This window comes from Elephas maximus, chromosome 3 (genome assembly GCF_024166365.1).
Source record: "Elephas maximus indicus isolate mEleMax1 chromosome 3, mEleMax1 primary haplotype, whole genome shotgun sequence".
Taxonomy (NCBI): Eukaryota; Metazoa; Chordata; class Mammalia; order Proboscidea; family Elephantidae; genus Elephas; species Elephas maximus.
In genome coordinates, this window is record NC_064821.1 from 88931315 (window position 1) to 88949280 (window position 17966).

Genomic DNA, 17966 nt, shown 5'->3' on the forward strand with positions numbered 1-17966 from the left:
GGTTAGAGGCCTCTGAGTCCTGCGCACAGCTCCAACATCCAGGAGGGGTCACTAGACCCTGCGCCTGCCTGCTCTTTTTCCAGCACCTTTTTCAAGGTATCCCGGTGGGGCGGGGTTTGCACCTGGGATATAGAGGTAGGCGGAGCCTCCGAGAGCATCATAATTAATTCCCTCCCCTTCCCCCATTCAAGTCCTACAGCGTGGCGCGCGCTACCTCTCCGGAACCTACGGGTCGGCCACTGCGGTTCCGGTCGGAATTACCCAGCGACGCACGCTAACATGGCTGCGCTGGTGCTGAGAGGTGTCCGGGAGCTGCTGAGGCGTGCGGACTTCGCTACAGCCCCGCGGAGACATCGACATAAGAAGAAATGGGTAAGGTCAGACCGGAGGCCGAGGGGCGTTCCCACGCATTTCGGCCCTACGGAAACTTCTCCAGCCTCTCCACTTAGTTATGTCTTACAGTCCTCTACTCGCGGACGCCTGGGGTCTCTTCCCCACCCGCCAATGAGCGTCTCTAGGCTCCTCCCTCTTAGATCTGTTACGTTGTGATCTCTGTCAGCGCTTTTTTCGTCACAAGTCTTCAGCTCTCCGATCAGTTCCGTAGCCTTTGGGCTCCGCCCCTCTAGGTTACGTCATCGCCCCGCCTTATTCTTTCAGTTACGTCACCGCCTCTTGTTCCCCAGCTGGAGGTTCCCTTCCCCTGGGCCCCCACTGCCGGTTCCACCTCCCTTCCTCTTCCCTTCCCTCCCTTTCTTTCCTACCCAGCCCTTCTCACTCCCTCCCCCATGAACTCTTCTCCTCCTTTCCTCCTCGAACTTCAAGCCCGGCCGCCCTCACCCCTGGCAAAATGTCCCAGCGACCCCCCTTTCCATCCTCCTGGGTCGCCGACACCCTCCGGGAAAAGATTCAGCCCCATCCTCACGCTCGAGCTGCCTCTGGAGCCCAGGAAAGGTTACAGTGACCACCCTGCCCATACTCCTGGGCTTTCCCCAAACCCAGGCAGAAGGTGCAGCGACTCCCCTCAGCCCCTGGGCTCTCCCCACTCCTCCAAGGACCCTTCCTCTGGACTCACCTGCCGCTCTGAAATTCCTTTCATAACCCGCCAGCCTCCCTCCCCGCCCCCACCGTGCTCCTCCCCACCCCCACCACCTCCCCTGCATCCGGAGAGATGTTCTTTTGAACCTAGCTCTCCCCTGCATTTTGGAAGGCCCTACTGCGTCACGGGTTCGCCGCCCCTGAGCCCTTATCTTGACCGATTTAGCCCAATGGGGTCGCCCCCTCAGCGTCTGCGGAGCCCTTATTGCAATTGGACCAGTCCCCAGATAACACCGCCTCCCTGTCCCCGAAGCGCCTACTTTGACCTGCACGCTTCCCTCTGTTACTGTGATGGATACTTGTCAACCCTGGGAACCAGCCCGGTGACCTCCCCTCACCTCACTCATAGGCCCCCAGAAGCTGGCCCATTGATCTCCCCTCCCCTTGCTCATAGGCCGCCAGAAACTGGCCCACTGACTTCCCATCCCGGCACTCATAGGCCCCCAGAAACGGGCTCATTGACCTCCCCTCCCCTCACTCACGGGACCCCAGAAACTGACCCCATGATTGCATCTCCACTCACTCATCGGCCCCCAGGAACTGGCCCCTTGACTTCCAGTCCTCTCACTCATGGGCGTCTGGAAACTGATGTCTTTATTTCACCTCCCCACACTCATGGGCCCCAGGGACCTTGCCCCACAGTTTCACCTCCTCTTCCTCATAGGCCTCAGGGAATTGGACTCATCATTTCACCTCCCCTTGCTCACCGGTCTGTGGAAACTAGACCTATGGTCTCCCCACGCCTTTCTCATAGGCATTTGGAAACTGGGCCCATGATTTTCTCTCACTGGTCTTCAGGGAGAAGTTATAATGACCCTCCTCTTTCTGCAGTACCTCCTCCACCCACTGTCAGCTTTTACCATGGCTGCCTTAAGCCTCCAGACTCTTGTGAACCCAAACCACAGCTTGACTTGCCTCTTGGGAAAAATTATTGTGGCTTCCCACCTCCTTTTCAGGCAGATGTCTCTCGCTCTCCCAACCCTCCCCAGAAGGGCTCTTATCACTACTCACATCTTCCTCCAGAGGCCCGTATTCCTGCCCCTGGGAGTCCTTACTGTGCCATCCGTATGCTTCCTGGGAGTACTAGTTCTCCCTGTCCACCCCAGTCTCAGACCCCCAGGAAGACTTGCTTTGAGTCCGTTCTTTCCTGGGAAGCTGGTGGGAGCTCTTACCTCTTCCTACCTCCCGGCACCACAATTTCTGGTCCCTCTTGTCCCCAGGAATCCCCTCTTTCCCTGTCCTCCCACTATCCTTATTCTGTCCTCCCCTTCCCGTCACCGCCAAGCAACCAGTTTATATCTCCACTCCAGCCACTCCCTCGCAGAAGCTATAATGAACCCCCTCCCACCACCCCAATTTCCCCCCAGGTGAAGTCCCCCAAATCCTCAGAGTTAAAGCAGTCACGTGCTCCCCACAGGTGTCACTCTGTGGTCATCCCTTTCCAGTGTACCCCTCCTGGCCAACCTAGGCCTCCTAAGACCTGTACTTCTCCTCCACCTCTCTCTGACCCCTCCAGCCTTTCCAGTCCTTCTTGTAGAGAGCCATCCGTCACAACTCCATCAAATTCCTGTCCCAAAGAACTGCCCCTAGAGACTGCCTTACCCATTGTGGTTCCTAGAACCCTCAAAACTGTCATCCCCACTTCACTTCCCCTCCACTTTACTTGTGCTACTGCCTCACTCAATAGTTATGCTCAGAGCATCCCCCGTGGACCCCCCATAAAATCTCCCTGCAGCACCCATATGTGCTCTGTTGTTCCCCCCTCCCCCCATCCTTGCTCTCTGGGTTCCCTCAGTCACTCCACAGGCCCTTTTCAGTGTCATAACCAGCCAGTGGTATCCCACTGTGGCACTTACAGCACTCCCAGGGGCCCACCCCCACCCCCTCGCCAGTCTGTGGAGTCCCCTTGTGCTACCCACGTCTATTCTTTTATCCCTTTGAGGACACCCTTTGACCCCCAAAGTTTACCCATTGCCCCCCGTGCCCAAGGCCGCCCTGACATTCCCTGTGGCCTCCATATCTACTCTGTGGCCGCTCGAGACTCTCGCAAAGACCGCCCCCAGGTCCCCTACAGCTGCCCTTTGCCTTCATCCAAGAGTTCCAGCTGTAGCACTAATATCAGCTGCAGTTCGACTGTTGTTATTAGTGGAAGCCAGAGTAGTGACACCCAGAGCAAGAGTACCAACCGAAGCAGAAGCCGGAGTCAGAGTAAGAGTCCCCATCGTAGCAGAAGTCGAAGCCGGAGCAAGAGTCCCCACCAGAGCATAATTGAGGGCCAGATCGAGAGTTTCCACCTTAGCAGAAGTCTGGACCAGAGCAAGAGTCCCCATTATAGCAGAAATGAGGGCCAGAGCAAGGGTCTTCACCGTAGCAGAAGTCAGAGCCGGAGCAAGAGTCCCAACCAGAGCATAAATCTGGACCAGGGTGAGATTCCTCACCGTAACAGAAGTCGGAGCAGAAGTAAGAGTCCCAACGAGGGTAAAAGTCAGGGCCGGAGGAAGAGTCTCCCTGTTAACAGAAGCCAGAGCAAGAGTCCCCACCAGAGTGAAAGTCCCCACCATAGCAAAAGTCAAGGTCGGAGCAAGAGTCCCCGACAAAGGAAGAAATGAGGGCCAGAACAAGACTTCTGACCAGACCAAAAATACAGACCAGAGCAAAAGTCATATACAATGACAAGACTGCCAGCCATAACAAAACTGCTAGACATAGGTCCCAGCCACGGGCAACCAAGACCTAACTGTGGACTTCTTACCTGAAGTGTCCTCTCTTTTAATCTGTCTTTACACTCTTCAGGCCTGACGGATGTTCCTCTCTGCTACCCCACATAGCAATTTTCCTAGAAATCCTCATTTCAGCTCATACTTCAAGGTTCTATGAGCCCTCCTCATCCTACCTTCCTGGGGTCTGGGAGCTCTCCCAAAATGACCCTCAGTTCTGTGGTTCTGAACATAATGGTTTCATTCACTGCATGGCTTTAGGTAAGTACCCTGATTTCTCCATTAAATGTGGAGGTTTGTGGGGTTTTTTTTTTTTTAAATCCCACCAAGATATCTATTGTGATGTTCACATAAGGTAACAAATATGAAAAAGCTTTACAAAATAGGAGGACTGTTAAAAGTCCTTTGTTTTTAAGCCGGAAGCTTCTTCAGGGCTTCCATCGTTTCTTTCAACCTTCTGTAGCCTCTTCTTGAGAGTCCTCTCCTGAGCTCCCATTCTCTAAATTCTTCTTATTCCAAGTCCTCAAAGAATGCCTACTTTCTTAATGACCCCGAGATAATATTATGAGAGCTACAGCTTCCTTTCTTTCACAATCCTGAAATGGGAAGGCCAGTTCCCCACTACATTTCTCTCCCACACTTTTCTGGCAGGCAGAGGCAGTATGCAAAGGCGGGAGTGGGCACTAGCTGAATCTGTGTTTGCCCCAGGGCTCTGAGGTATTGGTAGGGTCAGGCAGTAGCGGGTAGAGGCAAGGGCGAGAAGACCAATAAGCTTGTTCTTTCCCCTTTAGGCTACCACAGAGCCCAAATTCCCTGCCACTCGACTGGCTCTGCAGAATTTTGACATGACCTATGGTGTGCAGTTTGGGGATCTTTGGCCATCAATCCGGGTCAGTCTCCTCTCAGAGCAGAAATACGGTGCACTGATCAATAACTTTGGCACTTGGGATCATGTGATTGCTGAGCTGGAGCGCCTGAGTGCCAGGGACTTTGTAAATGAAGCCTTCTCCCACTGGAAACTGGAACCTGAAAATGGCCAACCTGTAGCATCAGCCCCAGCTCCAGTCTCCTGGGCCTGCAGTCCGAACCTTCAGTGCTTCACTTTTGCCAAAGGGGATGTCAGCTGCTTCCCTCGTGCCAGGTAGGATCTAGAGCCATGGATGGTGCTGTCCTGAGTGCCTACTGAAAGTAGACAGGAAGAGACCCAGACCCTTGGAAATAATGATCACAATATTGCTAATATTTACTGAGGGCTTATATGTGCTCTGTGTTTTCCTAAGTGCTGTACATACATTATCTCCTTTTGTTCTGTAAACAACCCTATAAGCCAGGTAATACTGTTCCTCTTTTACATGTGAGGAAATGGAGGTGCACAGAACTTAAGGCACTTACTTGATTTGGTCCCTCAGATAGTAAGTGGTGAAGCTAGTATTTAGTCCCAGGTGGCCTGACCTGAAAACCTTCACTTTGAACCTGCTTTGCTCTTCTCCCTCCTTTAAAAAACTCACTGCACCCTCTCAAGTTAAAATATGTGTTATTCATGCCCGACTTCTCATTTTGCCCTCAGAGCTACCCCTCCAAGTGAGTAGGACAAGTAACCTCATGGTACTGAAAAGGAAGTGGGGCTGGCCTAGAGCACAAAGTTAGTACCAAAAACCAAAAACCAAACCTGTTGCTGTTGAGTTGATTTTGACTTACGGTGACACCCTGTGTTATAGAGTCAAACTGCTCCATAGGGTTTTCTTGGCTATAATCCTTTACGGAAGCAGATTGCCAGGCCTTTTTCTGCACCACTGCTGGGTGGGTTCGAATCACCAACCTTTAAGTTAGTAGTTGAGCACAAACTGTTTCTCCACCTAGGGATCTAGTTACTACTGGACTAGGATAAAGGAAAGAGAACCTCTGGAATTCTGGATCCAGTGCTTAGATGTGCATGAAGTTGAATGAAAAAAGACTGTAGAATCAAATGCTAAATTGTGCTTTAGAAATTGAGAAAAGGAGAGCTCAGCGTTAGTCATAGGATGTGGGAATTACCTTTGAAGGATCGATTCATTCAATAAATATTTATTGTCTACAAAATGCCAGGGTTTAAGTGCCTGGGTCACTGGTGTATAAGCCCTCATGGAGTTTATAGTCCAGTGAGGAAGACAACTATTAAACTATTTATAATTGTGATAAGTGCTACAAAGGAGAAGTACAAGACTGTGAGGTCTTATGATTAGAAGATGTAACCCAGTCTTTTCTAAGGAAGTGAAATTTACACTAAGATCTGAAAACTAGGAATTAATAAAACTGGTAGCATGGGGTAGAGATGGGAGAGGAGGCTAACAATGAGGCCACAGAAAAAGGCAGGAGCCAGATTGTGAAGGTCTTATAGGCCATGTGGAATTTTGGACTTTTTCTCGAAGAGGAAGCCATGAAAGGTTTTAACCTAGGGAATGATAGGATCAGATTTGATTTTTTTTTCCTTTAATATATTTAAAAAAAAAAACTTTATTGTGCTTAAAGTGAAAGTTTACAAATCAAGTCAGTCTCATAAAAAAATTTATATACACCTTACTATATACTCCTAGTTGCTCTCCCCCTAATGAGACAGCACACTCCTTCAATCCACCCTCTATTTTCATGTCCATTCAGCCAGCTTCGGACTCCCTCTGCCTTCTCATCTCCTGTCCAGACAGGAGCTGCCCACATAGTCTCATGTGTCTACTTGATCCAAGAAGCTCACTCCTCACCAGTATCATTTTCTATACCACAGTCCAGTCCAATCCATGCCTGAAGAGTTGGCTTTGGGAATGGTTCCTGTCTTGGGCTAACAGAAGGTCTGGGGACCATGACCTCCGGGGTCCTTCTAGTCTCAGTCAGACCATTAAGTCTGGTCTTTTTTATGAGAATTTGAGGTCTGCATCCCACTGCTCTCCTTAGTGGTTCTCTGTTGTGTCCCCTGTCAGGGCAATCATCGGTTGTAGCTGGGCACCATCTAGTTCTTCTGGCCTCAGGCTGATGTAGTCTCTGGTTTAAGTGGCCCTTTCTATCTCTTGGGCTCATAATTACCTTGTGTCTTTGGTGTTCTTCATTCTCCTTTGAATTTTTAGAATATTGCTCTGGCTGCTGTATAGAAGACAGATTAGAGAGGAGCTAGGCTGAAAATGGGGAGATAAATTACGAGGCTTTGGCAGTAGTCCTAGCTGCTGGCTTGAGGGAAGGCTGTATGCTTAAGAGGAGTGAAAGATGAGGCTGGGAAGATACATGGGGGTTACTTGTGGGGACCTTGGATGCCAAGAACTTGCAGGTTGGGGTAAGGGATTTTTGTGGTGGCCCAGTGTTGCTTGCAGATGTCTGGAATTGCTGGGGCTGGATGTCTTCAGGCCTTGTGCATATTGCTATACATTGCCAGGATCTGTTCTAGAAAAACACCAAAAAGGGTTTCTGAGCAAGGGAAAGGCAGTAATGCACAGAGGCTATAAGCATGGGCTTTGGAGTCAGGCAAACCTAGTTTTGGATCTTGCCTTCATCACTTAATTAGACCTGTGACATTGTATAACTGAGCCTTGGTTTCCTTATCTGGAAAATAATAGTAGTAATAGTTAACACCATAGCTCACTATATGCTACCTACTGTTCTAAGCACTGGACTTATATTAATTCATTCAATCTTCACAATAGCCTTAACTGGTAGGCACTCTTATTTGGGAAGCTGAGGAACAGAGAAGTTGAATAATTTGCTGGAGGTCACACAGCTAATGAACAACTGAGCTGGGTTTGAGACCCAGGCAGTCTGCCTCTGGAATCCATGATTTCCTGCCTCATAGGGTTGTAAACTAACCAACCAGTTGCTGTTGAGTTGATTCCAACTCATGGCAACCCCATGTGTGCCAGAATAAAACTGTGCTCCATGGGGTTTTCAATGGCTGATTTTTCAGAAGTAGATTGCCAGGCCTTTCTTCCGAGGCACCTCTGGCTGGACTCAAACCTCCAGCCTTTTCCGTAACTGAGTGCATTAACTGTTTGTATGACCCAGGGGCTTCCATAGGGTTGCAGCAAGGATTGAATGAAATGATGCACAGTAAACACCCAGTGTGTTAACCATTTGCACCACCCAGGGACTCCCATGGGATTGTCAGAAAACCCAAACCTGCTGCCACTGAGTTGATTCTGACTCATAGTGTTACCGCAATTTGGCGAGTTAGAGCTGCCTGCCACAAACAACCAATTTTTGAGACAGTGGTGAGGTGGGCAGCAAGAACTTTATTAGATATACCAGTATATGGAGACAGAGGGGAATGATCTCCTCCTGAAGTCGTCTGTCTCCCCAACTGCAGGTCAGCTCCGGTTTTTAAGGGAAAAGGGGCCATAAGCTTTAGGGACTTGTGGAATGTTCATTCTCTTTCTTTTGTTTGGTTTTGGTGGTCATATCTCATACATGTTGACCTTTTCCTGCCATTATCCCATTGGCTCAGGGGATGGCTGGCATTGTCCTTTGTCCAATTTGACAGGCTTAGATCAATATCACTTGTTTTCCACAGTCCTAGAGGAAACATTTGGGGAGCTAACATCAGGATCTTACTTGGAGGCAGGGATGGGCTAGGGGAGGGAAAGAAGAGAAAGAAGAAAAAAATTGGCTCAGGTACTGTTCAAGATACGGCTGAGCAGGCTGTTTCAGTAGCGACCCTATAGGACAGAGTAGAACTGCCCCTATAGGACAGAGTAGAACTGCCCCGTAGGGTTTCCAAGGCTGTAATCTTTACAGAAGCAGACTGCCACATCTTTCTGGTGGGTTTGAACCACTGACCTTCTGGTTAGCAGCCTAGCACTTAACCACTGTACCACCAGGGCTCCTTCCTGGGGTTGTAGTGAGGGCGAAATGAAATGATGAATAGTAAACACCTATCATAGTTGCTGCAGCAGTACTTTTTACTATCAGAATTATTCTCACCAAAGTTATTGTTGTGGATTGAATTAGGTCCTCCTAAAAATGTGTGTATTGACTTGGTTAGGCCACGATTCCCAGTATTGTGTGGTTGTCCTCCTTTTTGTGATTGTAATTTTATGTTAAAGAGGGTTTGGGTAGGATTGGGTTTTGGGTTGGGTAACACCTTTACCAGGTCACATCCCTCCCTGATCCAGTGTAAAGGAAGTTTCCCTGGAGTGTGGCCTGCACCACCTTTTATCTCTCAAGAAATAAAAGGAAAGGGAAGGAAGCAGAGAGTTGGGAAGCCCAACCACCAAGAATGCAGCACCAGGAATGGAGTGTGTCCTTTGAACCTAGGGTCCCTGCACCTGAGAAGCTTCTCCACCAGTGGAAAATTGAGGACAACAGAGAGAGAAAGCCTTCCCCTGGAGCCAATGCCCTGAATTGGATTTTTGGCCTACTTTATGGAAACTGTGGTGGCATAGTTGTTAAGTGCTATGGCTGCTAACCAAGAGATTGGCAGTTCAAATTCCCCAGGTGCTCCTTGGAAACTCTATCGGGCAGTTCCGCTCTGTCCTGTAGGGTCTCTATGAGTCGCAATCGACTCAACGGCAGTGGGTTTGGTTTTTTGTTTGTTTGTTTGTTTGTTTTTTACTGTGAGGGGGAAACTGGTGGCTTAGTGGTTAAGTGCTACAGCTGCTAACCAAAAGGTCAGCAGTTTGAATCTACCAGGCACTCCTTGGAAACTGTGGAGCCGTTCTACTCTGTGCTATAGGGTCGCTATGAGTCGGAATGGACTCGACAGCAACGAGTTTGGTTTTGGTTTGGTTTACTGTGAGGAAATAAACTTCTCTTTGTTAAAGCCATCCACTTGTGGTATTTTTCTTATAGCAGCACTGGATAACTAAGACATTTATGCTTCAGGAAGATAAATTTAGTTGCTGTGTGTAGGGGATGCATTGGGGCAGGGTTAAAGACCCATTCAGACGCAATTGCTTTCAGCAGAACTGAGTCACTTGGCGCCTGTTTAGGGGGCCTCAGTCAGGATGGGAGGACACCTGAGAGTAGTGGGGCTTGAGAGTAGCAACCACACAGATTTCTGGAGGTCGTCTCTCCTTTCACCAGAACCCCTATATATATATTTTTTCCTTCTTGCCTTGATGGGCTCGCTATAAATCTAGGAGATCTTAACTTCTCTCAGGTGTTTAAAGGATGTATGCAGGGAGTCCAGAAATCCCCTGAAATTGTCTGCAAAATCGTGTGTGGTTTTTTTGGGAAGAGAGACTGCAGCTTTCAGCAGGTTCTCAAAACTGCCTATGAACCAGAGAAGTTTGAGTGATGATTCCAGAAGGAGGGGACCTAATTTGATGAGGATGGGTTTTGTGGGCTCGTGCTGCTGTGATAGCAATTCTCTGTCTTTCTCAGATTTCTCATTCTTGCCATTCTCCTTTGTGAGGCATGAGGCAAGCAATTTCCACAGACAATCCATTTATCATTTGACTTGGAAAATATCCCGTCGCTGCCTTAGCCTATTTGTGAATGCTGGAGGGTCACAGCCTCAGGACTGGGGATTGTAGCTCTTATAGCTGACCCCCAGTGGTGCTCTGTCCTAATATTTTGTCACATCCTTCTCCCAGCTACCTGTCAGGGTAGCCAGGAGCAGATTTTTGTCTCCTTGAGTCTGTCTCCAGTGGCTGTCCGTGCTGAGCTGTGTCTCAGACAGGGGAATGGCCGCTCACCCCCAGATGCCCTTTTGACAACTGGCCTGGGAGTGGAGAGTCCTTCTATGCCTGGTTAGGCTATTGTCAGTTGTCCCTCTCTTCTGCCCACACCGTTGTTACCTCTCTTCATGCCTTGTCAGCTCTTACTTGGGCTCTTACGACAGCCTTCTCACTGGTGTCTCAGTCTTTAATTTTGTTCTTTCTAGCCCACCTCACTTTCTAAAACTCAGATTTGATCGTATTGTTTTCTTTGAAAACTTTGGTAACTGCCTGTAGGTTATAGTCTAAACTCCTTAGCATAGGGTTCAAGGCTTTTTACAGCCTGGCCCCAATCTGCTTTCCAGCATTAATCTCATGCACTTTGCATTTCTACCACACCAGATTACTCACTGTTCCTGAAATAAGCTATGAATTTGCATGCTTCTTTGCCTTTGCACATTCCTTTTTTTTCTGCTTAGAATCTTCCTCTTCCTTGTTTACCTGGTCAAGGCCTCCTCCTTTATTGGGTCCCAACTCAGGTAACTGACAAACACAACTGATGACACTCCTCACTGAACTGTGAAGCACTTTGTATCTCAGTATGTAACCCAACAAAACTGAGTTTCTACTCACTGTTACAGGTGTTGGGGATATTACAATGAGCAATGCGGGTAAAATCCCTGCTCTCATGGAGCTAACGTTCTAATGGGGGAGATAGAAGAAAAAAAAATACGTATATATATACACACACATATATATAAAGTGAATAAGTGTTTTAAAGAAAAATAATGCAGGGTAGAGGGATAGAAGGTGACAGGCTTAGGGAGTAGATAATCAGGGAATGCCAGTGTCTCTTTAATGAGATAGCTTTTGAGGAGAGACCTGAAAGAAGTGAGGTGGAAGTCACAGATATTTAGGGGAAGAGTATTGTAATTGAGGCATAGTAAGGAGGCTAATTGGGCAGGATTGGGGTAAACTGATCAGTGTTTTTTTCTTTTTTAATCAGTGTTTTAAAACATTGGCTATTGTGTGGATGAATGAGTGAGTGAGTGAATAAGTGAGTGTGGATTGAGAAACAAGAGTTTTCGCTGAGTAGAGCTCAGTAGCCCTTGAGGGCATGGATTCAGTGGTTCTGATGCCCAGTGGGTGTCCTGACCTGGAATTTGACATTAAGGTGCTCTCTCTTCCAGGCTTGGCAGCCTGGGTGTCCTGGACTACTACCTGATGGACGCTGCCTCCTTGCTGCCCGTCCTGGCCCTTGGCCTACAGCCTGGGGACACTGTGCTTGACCTGTGTGCAGCCCCCGGGGGAAAGACATTAGCGTTGCTTCAGACTGGCTGTTGCCGTAAGTCACGGTGCTTGTGTCTTGGGCAAAGAGGGCTCCCCATCTCACCTAGTCAGGGGCACACTGAATGGGTTCTCTAAGCTGGTGTATTTTTTTTCTCAACTCGTAATTACCCCTTCTTTTTCTCTGTCCATTCACCAAGAAGAATTGTTGGGCAAGGTCTTTGAAGGCAGTTGGAAGCAGGGCCCTGATTAATCTCATGATGCCTTCACCTCTCTACCTTTACTTACTTTGTATCCAAAAGTAAATTCTATTTCCTTAGTTTAGTGACAGCCGAAATAAAAAGATCTGGCCGCAGCCACCCTTTATAGCTTTGTTTGTCACCCTTTCCCAGGATTTGTTTGCTTTCACCACACCCTACTACTCTGTAATGCCTGAGTAAGCCTCCACCTTTGCTCATGTTGTGTTTACTCTTTAGACTGCCACCTCTAGAATGCCCCCACCTCACCCCAGCTCTGCCATCCAAATCCTTTTAGCTTTCAAGCCTCAGCTCAAGTGCGCCATCTTCTGGAAGTCTTTCCTCATGACCTCTGCTAGCTACTTCAGAAGTAATGCCTTCATCTCCTGTGCTCCCACATCATGGGCATTATTTTTGTAGCTGTTAACACGTTATCCTTGCATCAGAGCTTTACTAGGGATGCATCTCCTCCGGTTTTGAGATTGTGAATTCCTTGAGGACAGGCCCAAGTCTTATTCATCGCGTAGTGTAGCCCAGCATGGTCCACGTGTACTGTGAGTGCTCACTTCAGGTATCCACTGGCCAACATTCTGCCTTAAAATAGGCAGTATTCTTTTTTTTGACAACCTGAGAAATATCCACAAGGGGGCTGTGGTTTTCACACCCACCTAGGAATTCTGCCAGACTTCTCTTGCCATGTGTCTGAGCTTTTCTGTTGTTGGCCTTTCTTCTCCAGTTTACACAGTTTCAGTTAGCCTCCAGCCTCATAGTAGGCCCTACGGGTGGTTCAGAGAGGGGCACACTTGGTTTCAGCCTTCTGGAATTCTAGAGGGAGAGGAGAAGAGATGTTAAGATGGCTTAACGAGTCTAATGCAAGAGAGTTCAGCCTGTATGCTGGGCTGTGCCGACCTGACGTTGCAGTGGGAATCCATCAGAAGGGGTATGAATGAGGGTAGGGTTACTTGGAAGAGGAGAAACATGAACTAAGAGGAAGGAGAAGGGCAAAGAAGTGACTGAGAGTTGCTCTTCTAAGGAGTGTTGAATTACGAGCACCCTGCCCTCATCCCAGCTTCTCACCCAAGTGACTTCTTGATCCCAGAAAGACAGAATCACAGAATATCAGGGCAGAAAGGAAACTTGGAGTTTTCCTAGCTTAACCCTCATATTTTATGGAGAGGGGAAACTGAGCTTTGGAGAGATTAAGTAACATAAATCTTACATGAGCTGGAAGTAGAACTGTAATGCACCCCAGGTTCTCTGTTTTTAGTCCATATCCTGCTAAAAATCTCTCTAGTGCAAAGTTTGTACTTTGAGTGTCCTCAAAATTTGACCTGTATTTCTTTGTGGCAACCCTAAGCTGGATCTTAGTAGTGACCACTCCTATGAAATTAGGTATGTGCTCCTCAGTTCTTCACCACAGTTCACATCCCTCCCCATCACTCCTTGACTCTGAGGCCAAGGTGTCAATCGCCATTTATCATCAAGCTTGCAATAATATTTTTCTTGTTATAGAGCTAAGAACAAAGTGAGGCATTTCTTGAACTCATGTCTGTCAGAAAAGGGAAAGGGAAAGATAGATGGTGAATGTTAGTATTAGGTTTAGTTGCATACAACAGAAAAACCAAATAACAGTGGCTTAAATTTTTTTTTTAATAACTTTTATTGTGCTTTAAGTGAAAGTTTACAAATCGTCAGTCTTTCACACAAAAACCCATATACACCTTGCTGCATACTCCCAATTACTCTCCCCCTACTGAGACAGCCCGCTCTCTCCCTCCAGTCTCTCTTTTCGTGTCCTTTTCGCCAGCTTCTAACCCCCTCCACGCTCTCATCTCCCCTCCAGGCAGGAGATGCCAACATAGTCTCAAGTGTCCACCTGATCCAAGAAGCTCACTCCTCACCAGCATCCCTCTCCAATCCATTGTCCAGTCCAATCCATGTCTGAAGAGTTGGCTTCGGGAATGGTTCCTGTCCTGGGGCAACAGAAGGTCTGGGTGCCATGACCACCAGGGTCCTTCCAGTCTCAGTCAGACCATGAAGTCTGGTCTTATGAGAATTTGGGGTCTGCATCCCACTGCTGTCCTGCTCCCTCAGGGGTTCTCAGTTGTGTTCCCTGTCAGGGCAGTCATCGGTTGTAGCTGGGCACCATCTAGTTCTTCTGGTCTCAGGATGATGTAGTCACTGGTTCATGTGGCCCTTTCTGTCTCTTGGGCTCGTAATCACCTTGTGTCTTTGGTGTTCTTCATTCTCCTTTGATCCAGGTGGGTTGAGACCAGTTGATGCATCTTAGATGGCCGCTTGCTAGCGTTTAAGACCCCAGACGAACAGTGGCTTAAATTTTTAAAAAAGTTTATTTCTCTCTTACATAAGAGAAGCTTGGTTATAGGGAGTCTTGGGCTGGTATAGAGGCTCAGGGACTTGTCTTTTTGAAGCTAATTTTGTTGCTGGCTTCCATCCTCAGAATTACCTCCTAGTCCAAAATGGCTTCTGGAACTCCAGGCATCACATTCAAATTCTAGGCTGGAGGAAAGGACTGCACAAAAGAGGCACATCTCCCAATTGTGTTAGCTCTTTTTAAACATCTTCCCAGAAATTCCACAGAATATAACTCATTGATCAGAACTTAGCTGTATAGTCATACCCCGCTGTAAAAGGAGGGTGGGAAATAATAGTTTATTGGGGGCACGTTGGCCCCTCCCAATAAAATCAGGAGTAAGAGGAGAATAAATTATGGGTAAATAACCAAATATGTCTACCAAAGATGAAGAGAGTCACATGTTTCAAGAAAAGTGGGAGAGAGTATATTTCTTTAGAAATATTCTCACCTGGTCTGCTTTATTTATTTACATAATCTTTCTGGCACCTGTAGGTGTTTGCCTTTGCAACCCCTGCTCTAGAGTGTCTGGTACTGTGCCATGCACATAATAAATGTCTCCTCTTTAACGTGCCCCTGGGATTGGCATTGATTGGCTATGCCTGGGGATTGGTCTAACTCTCCATCAGTGCTATTGTTGGTAGACTGTTTTGTTGGGCCATGGTCACTGAAATTTCTTTATTCCCACAGGCAATCTCGCTGCCAATGATCTCTCCACTTCCCGAACAGGCAGACTACAGAAGGTCCTTCATAGCTATGTGCCTGAAGATATCAGGGATGAGAGTCGAGTTCGAGTTACCTCATGCGATGGCAGGAAGTGGGGAGAACTGGAGGGAGACACCTATGATCGGGTGAGTGATTCCTGACCTAGGACACCCAGCCCGCTGAATGTGGCCTCTGCATCCTGGCCCGAGGCCCGAGGGGTAGGGCCCAGCCTCTGTGTTTGAGAATGTAGAGCTGTTTCTGGACCTGGTCAGCTCTCCATGGGTGACAGGGAGAAAACAGCCATCTGCAGGTTTGTCAGTTCAGCTTAGATGAATGATTGCTGCCTTCCTTCGAGACAGTTAGCAACAAAAAGAGTTTGAACCTGACCCGGTGGAAAAGAAAAAGTTATTAGGTTTATTTTACTTTCCAAGTCACTTGGTCGCTCAGAGACCCTCATGAAGATAAGTAGTATTAAGTTTGGTTTACTTACTTTTGAATATTAATACAGCACATGGTGTAAAAGTCAGAAGGCACAAAAGGGTACCCAGTGAAAAGTAAGTTTCCCCTCTTACTCCTGCCACCCAACCATCTACTTCCCCTCTTTACAGATAACACTTTTGTATCCTTTGAGATAATATTCTTTGTATATAAAAATATAAATGTGTGTGTATTTTTTTTTTAAATAGGAATGATAGTATATTGTACATACTCTTCAGAACTTTGTATTTTTGTAAATTTCTTAACGTATCCTGGGGTTCAATTCTTTTAATACCTATAGAACTGCTTCATTCTCTTTAATAGCTCCAGAGTATTCCATTATATGGCTGGGCCATGTAATGATGTATTGGTTATCTTGGAACTCACGTAATTTCCAACAAGTGCAGGTATGTTTTCAGAACAAAGTCTTTGAAGTATAATTGTTGGATAACAGTTTAAGTGCATTTAAGATTTCGATAGAGATTGCTGAATAATTTTCTGTGAAAGCTAAGCTAGTTTCATTCCTACTGGCAATTAATCAGAGTATCATTTTCCTACATCCTGACAGCACAGGTGTCAAACTTTTTGGTTTTTGCCAATCTCATAGTATTTAATTTACATTTTCTTATAAAGAATGATGCCAGAAGTCTTTTCATATGTTTAAGTCATTTGTATTTTCTTTTAATTGGCATATTCTAAAAATATTTATTCAAAATATATACTTCTGCTGTCTCTGTCTTGTTATCTGCCATCTTGTTCTCACCGTCCTGTCTCAGCCACTTTAAGAAATTGAAAGAAAGACCAAGGTTCATAGTGTCTTGGACAGGCCTGAGAGACATGTGTCCTTTCTGTGTCGAATCCTCTCTTCAGGTTTCTTAACGTGGAAGCAGCAGAACAGAGTGGAGAGAGCATGACCTCTGCTGTCAGCCTAACCTGTTTCTGTGTCAAAGAGCTGCCACTTACTGCCTGTCTTAGTTATATCTAGTGCTGCTATAACAGAAATGCTACATTTCAATTCGTAATATTCTACCCTTTGCCCCCCCATTCATGTCCTCCCTGCATAGAAGACACATTTACCCTATCACACCATTCCAAAAGTCTTAAATCAACCCCAAGTCCAACATCTCATCTTCTGAATCATCTAAATCAAATATGGGTGAGACTTTAGGTGTATTCCATCTTGGAAATGGAATCTAGAATACAAGTTATCTGCTTCCAAAGTACAATGGTGTAACAGGCATAAGATGGTTGTTGTTGTTAGGTGTGGTCAAATTGGTTCTGACTCATAGTGACTCTGTGCACAACAGAATGAAACACTGCTCAGTCCTGCGCCATCCTCACAATCATTACTATGTTTGAGCCCATTGTTGCAGCCACAGTGTGAATTAATCCATCTAGTCCAGGGTCTTCTGCTTTTTTGATGGCCCTATACCATACCAAGCATGATGTCCTTCTTCAGGGACTGGTCCCTCTTGATGACATGTCCAAAGTATGTGAGATGAAGTCTCACCATCCTCACTTCCAAGGAGCACTCTGGCTGTACTTCTTCCAAGACAGACTTGTTCATTCTTCTGGCAGTCCATGATATATTCAATATTCTTTGCCAACACTATAATTCAAAGGCATCAGTTCTTCTTCGGTTTTCCTTATTCATTGTCCAGCTCGTGCAGGTGTACGAGCCGATTGAAAATACCATAGCTTGGGTCAGGCACACCTTAGTCTTCTAAGTGACATCTGTGCTTTTCAACACTTAAACGAAGTCTTTTTGAAGCAGATTAGCCCAGTGCAATACATCATTTGATTTCTTGGCTGCTGCTTCCATGAGTGTTGATTGTGGATCCAAGTAAAATGAAATCCTTGACAGTTTCAATCTTTTCTCCTTTTATCATGATGTTGCTTATTGGTCCAGTTTTGAGGATTTTTTAAGTTTTCTATTTTTTTAGTAAAGCAAAAAGGAAGGTTTTATTTGGCATATATTCAAAAAGGCAAAAGTGGGAAACGAACAAGCGTGCTGCCAGAACCATGTCTGCCCGAGTCCAGGAAATAGTACAGAATAGACAAGAGTGGGAAAACAGACAAGCATGCTGCTAGAGCCATGTCTGTCCGAGTCTGAGGAATGTTACAAAGTCATCAGTATATGTTAACATTACAAATGGACAAAACCACTGAAAGCTTCCCCTTTACACAGATTGACTAGAAACTGCCAAATCAATGTGATTCTACATTTTTACTTGTCTTTCTTTCAGTAATGACAGTCAGGAGGGTCCTCACTGGTCCAAGAAATTTTACTATTCACTAAATGTTAACAGAAAAAGATAAGAGTGGAGAGTATGTGGGTCTTTTAGTCCTGTGTTTTTTAATGATTTGTTTATGTGAAAAGTTCCCTAAAAGATGTTTTCCAAGATTGTCCTAGCTATTGTCTTTGTACCTCAGGGCCCAGTTGATATGTCAGTGTGAGTCCTTG

The 17966-nt window shown here is 46.6% G+C and overlaps 1 protein-coding gene across 2 annotated transcripts in view; it reads left to right on the forward strand.

The window, feature by feature from the left end:
- The first annotated feature begins 235 nt into the window (after positions 1 to 235).
- NSUN4 (NOP2/Sun RNA methyltransferase 4) overlaps positions 236 to 17966 on the forward strand; it is a 29336-nt gene continuing 11605 nt past the window's right edge. For both annotated transcript variants that reach the window (XM_049879185.1, XM_049879187.1), the window contains exons 1-4: positions 236 to 372; positions 4604 to 4953; positions 11614 to 11768; positions 15011 to 15171. In XM_049879185.1, coding sequence (XP_049735142.1) covers positions 280 to 372; positions 4604 to 4953; positions 11614 to 11768; positions 15011 to 15171 — 759 coding nt within the window. In that variant the 5' untranslated portion in view covers positions 236 to 279. The remainder of the gene's footprint in view (positions 373 to 4603; positions 4954 to 11613; positions 11769 to 15010; positions 15172 to 17966) is intronic.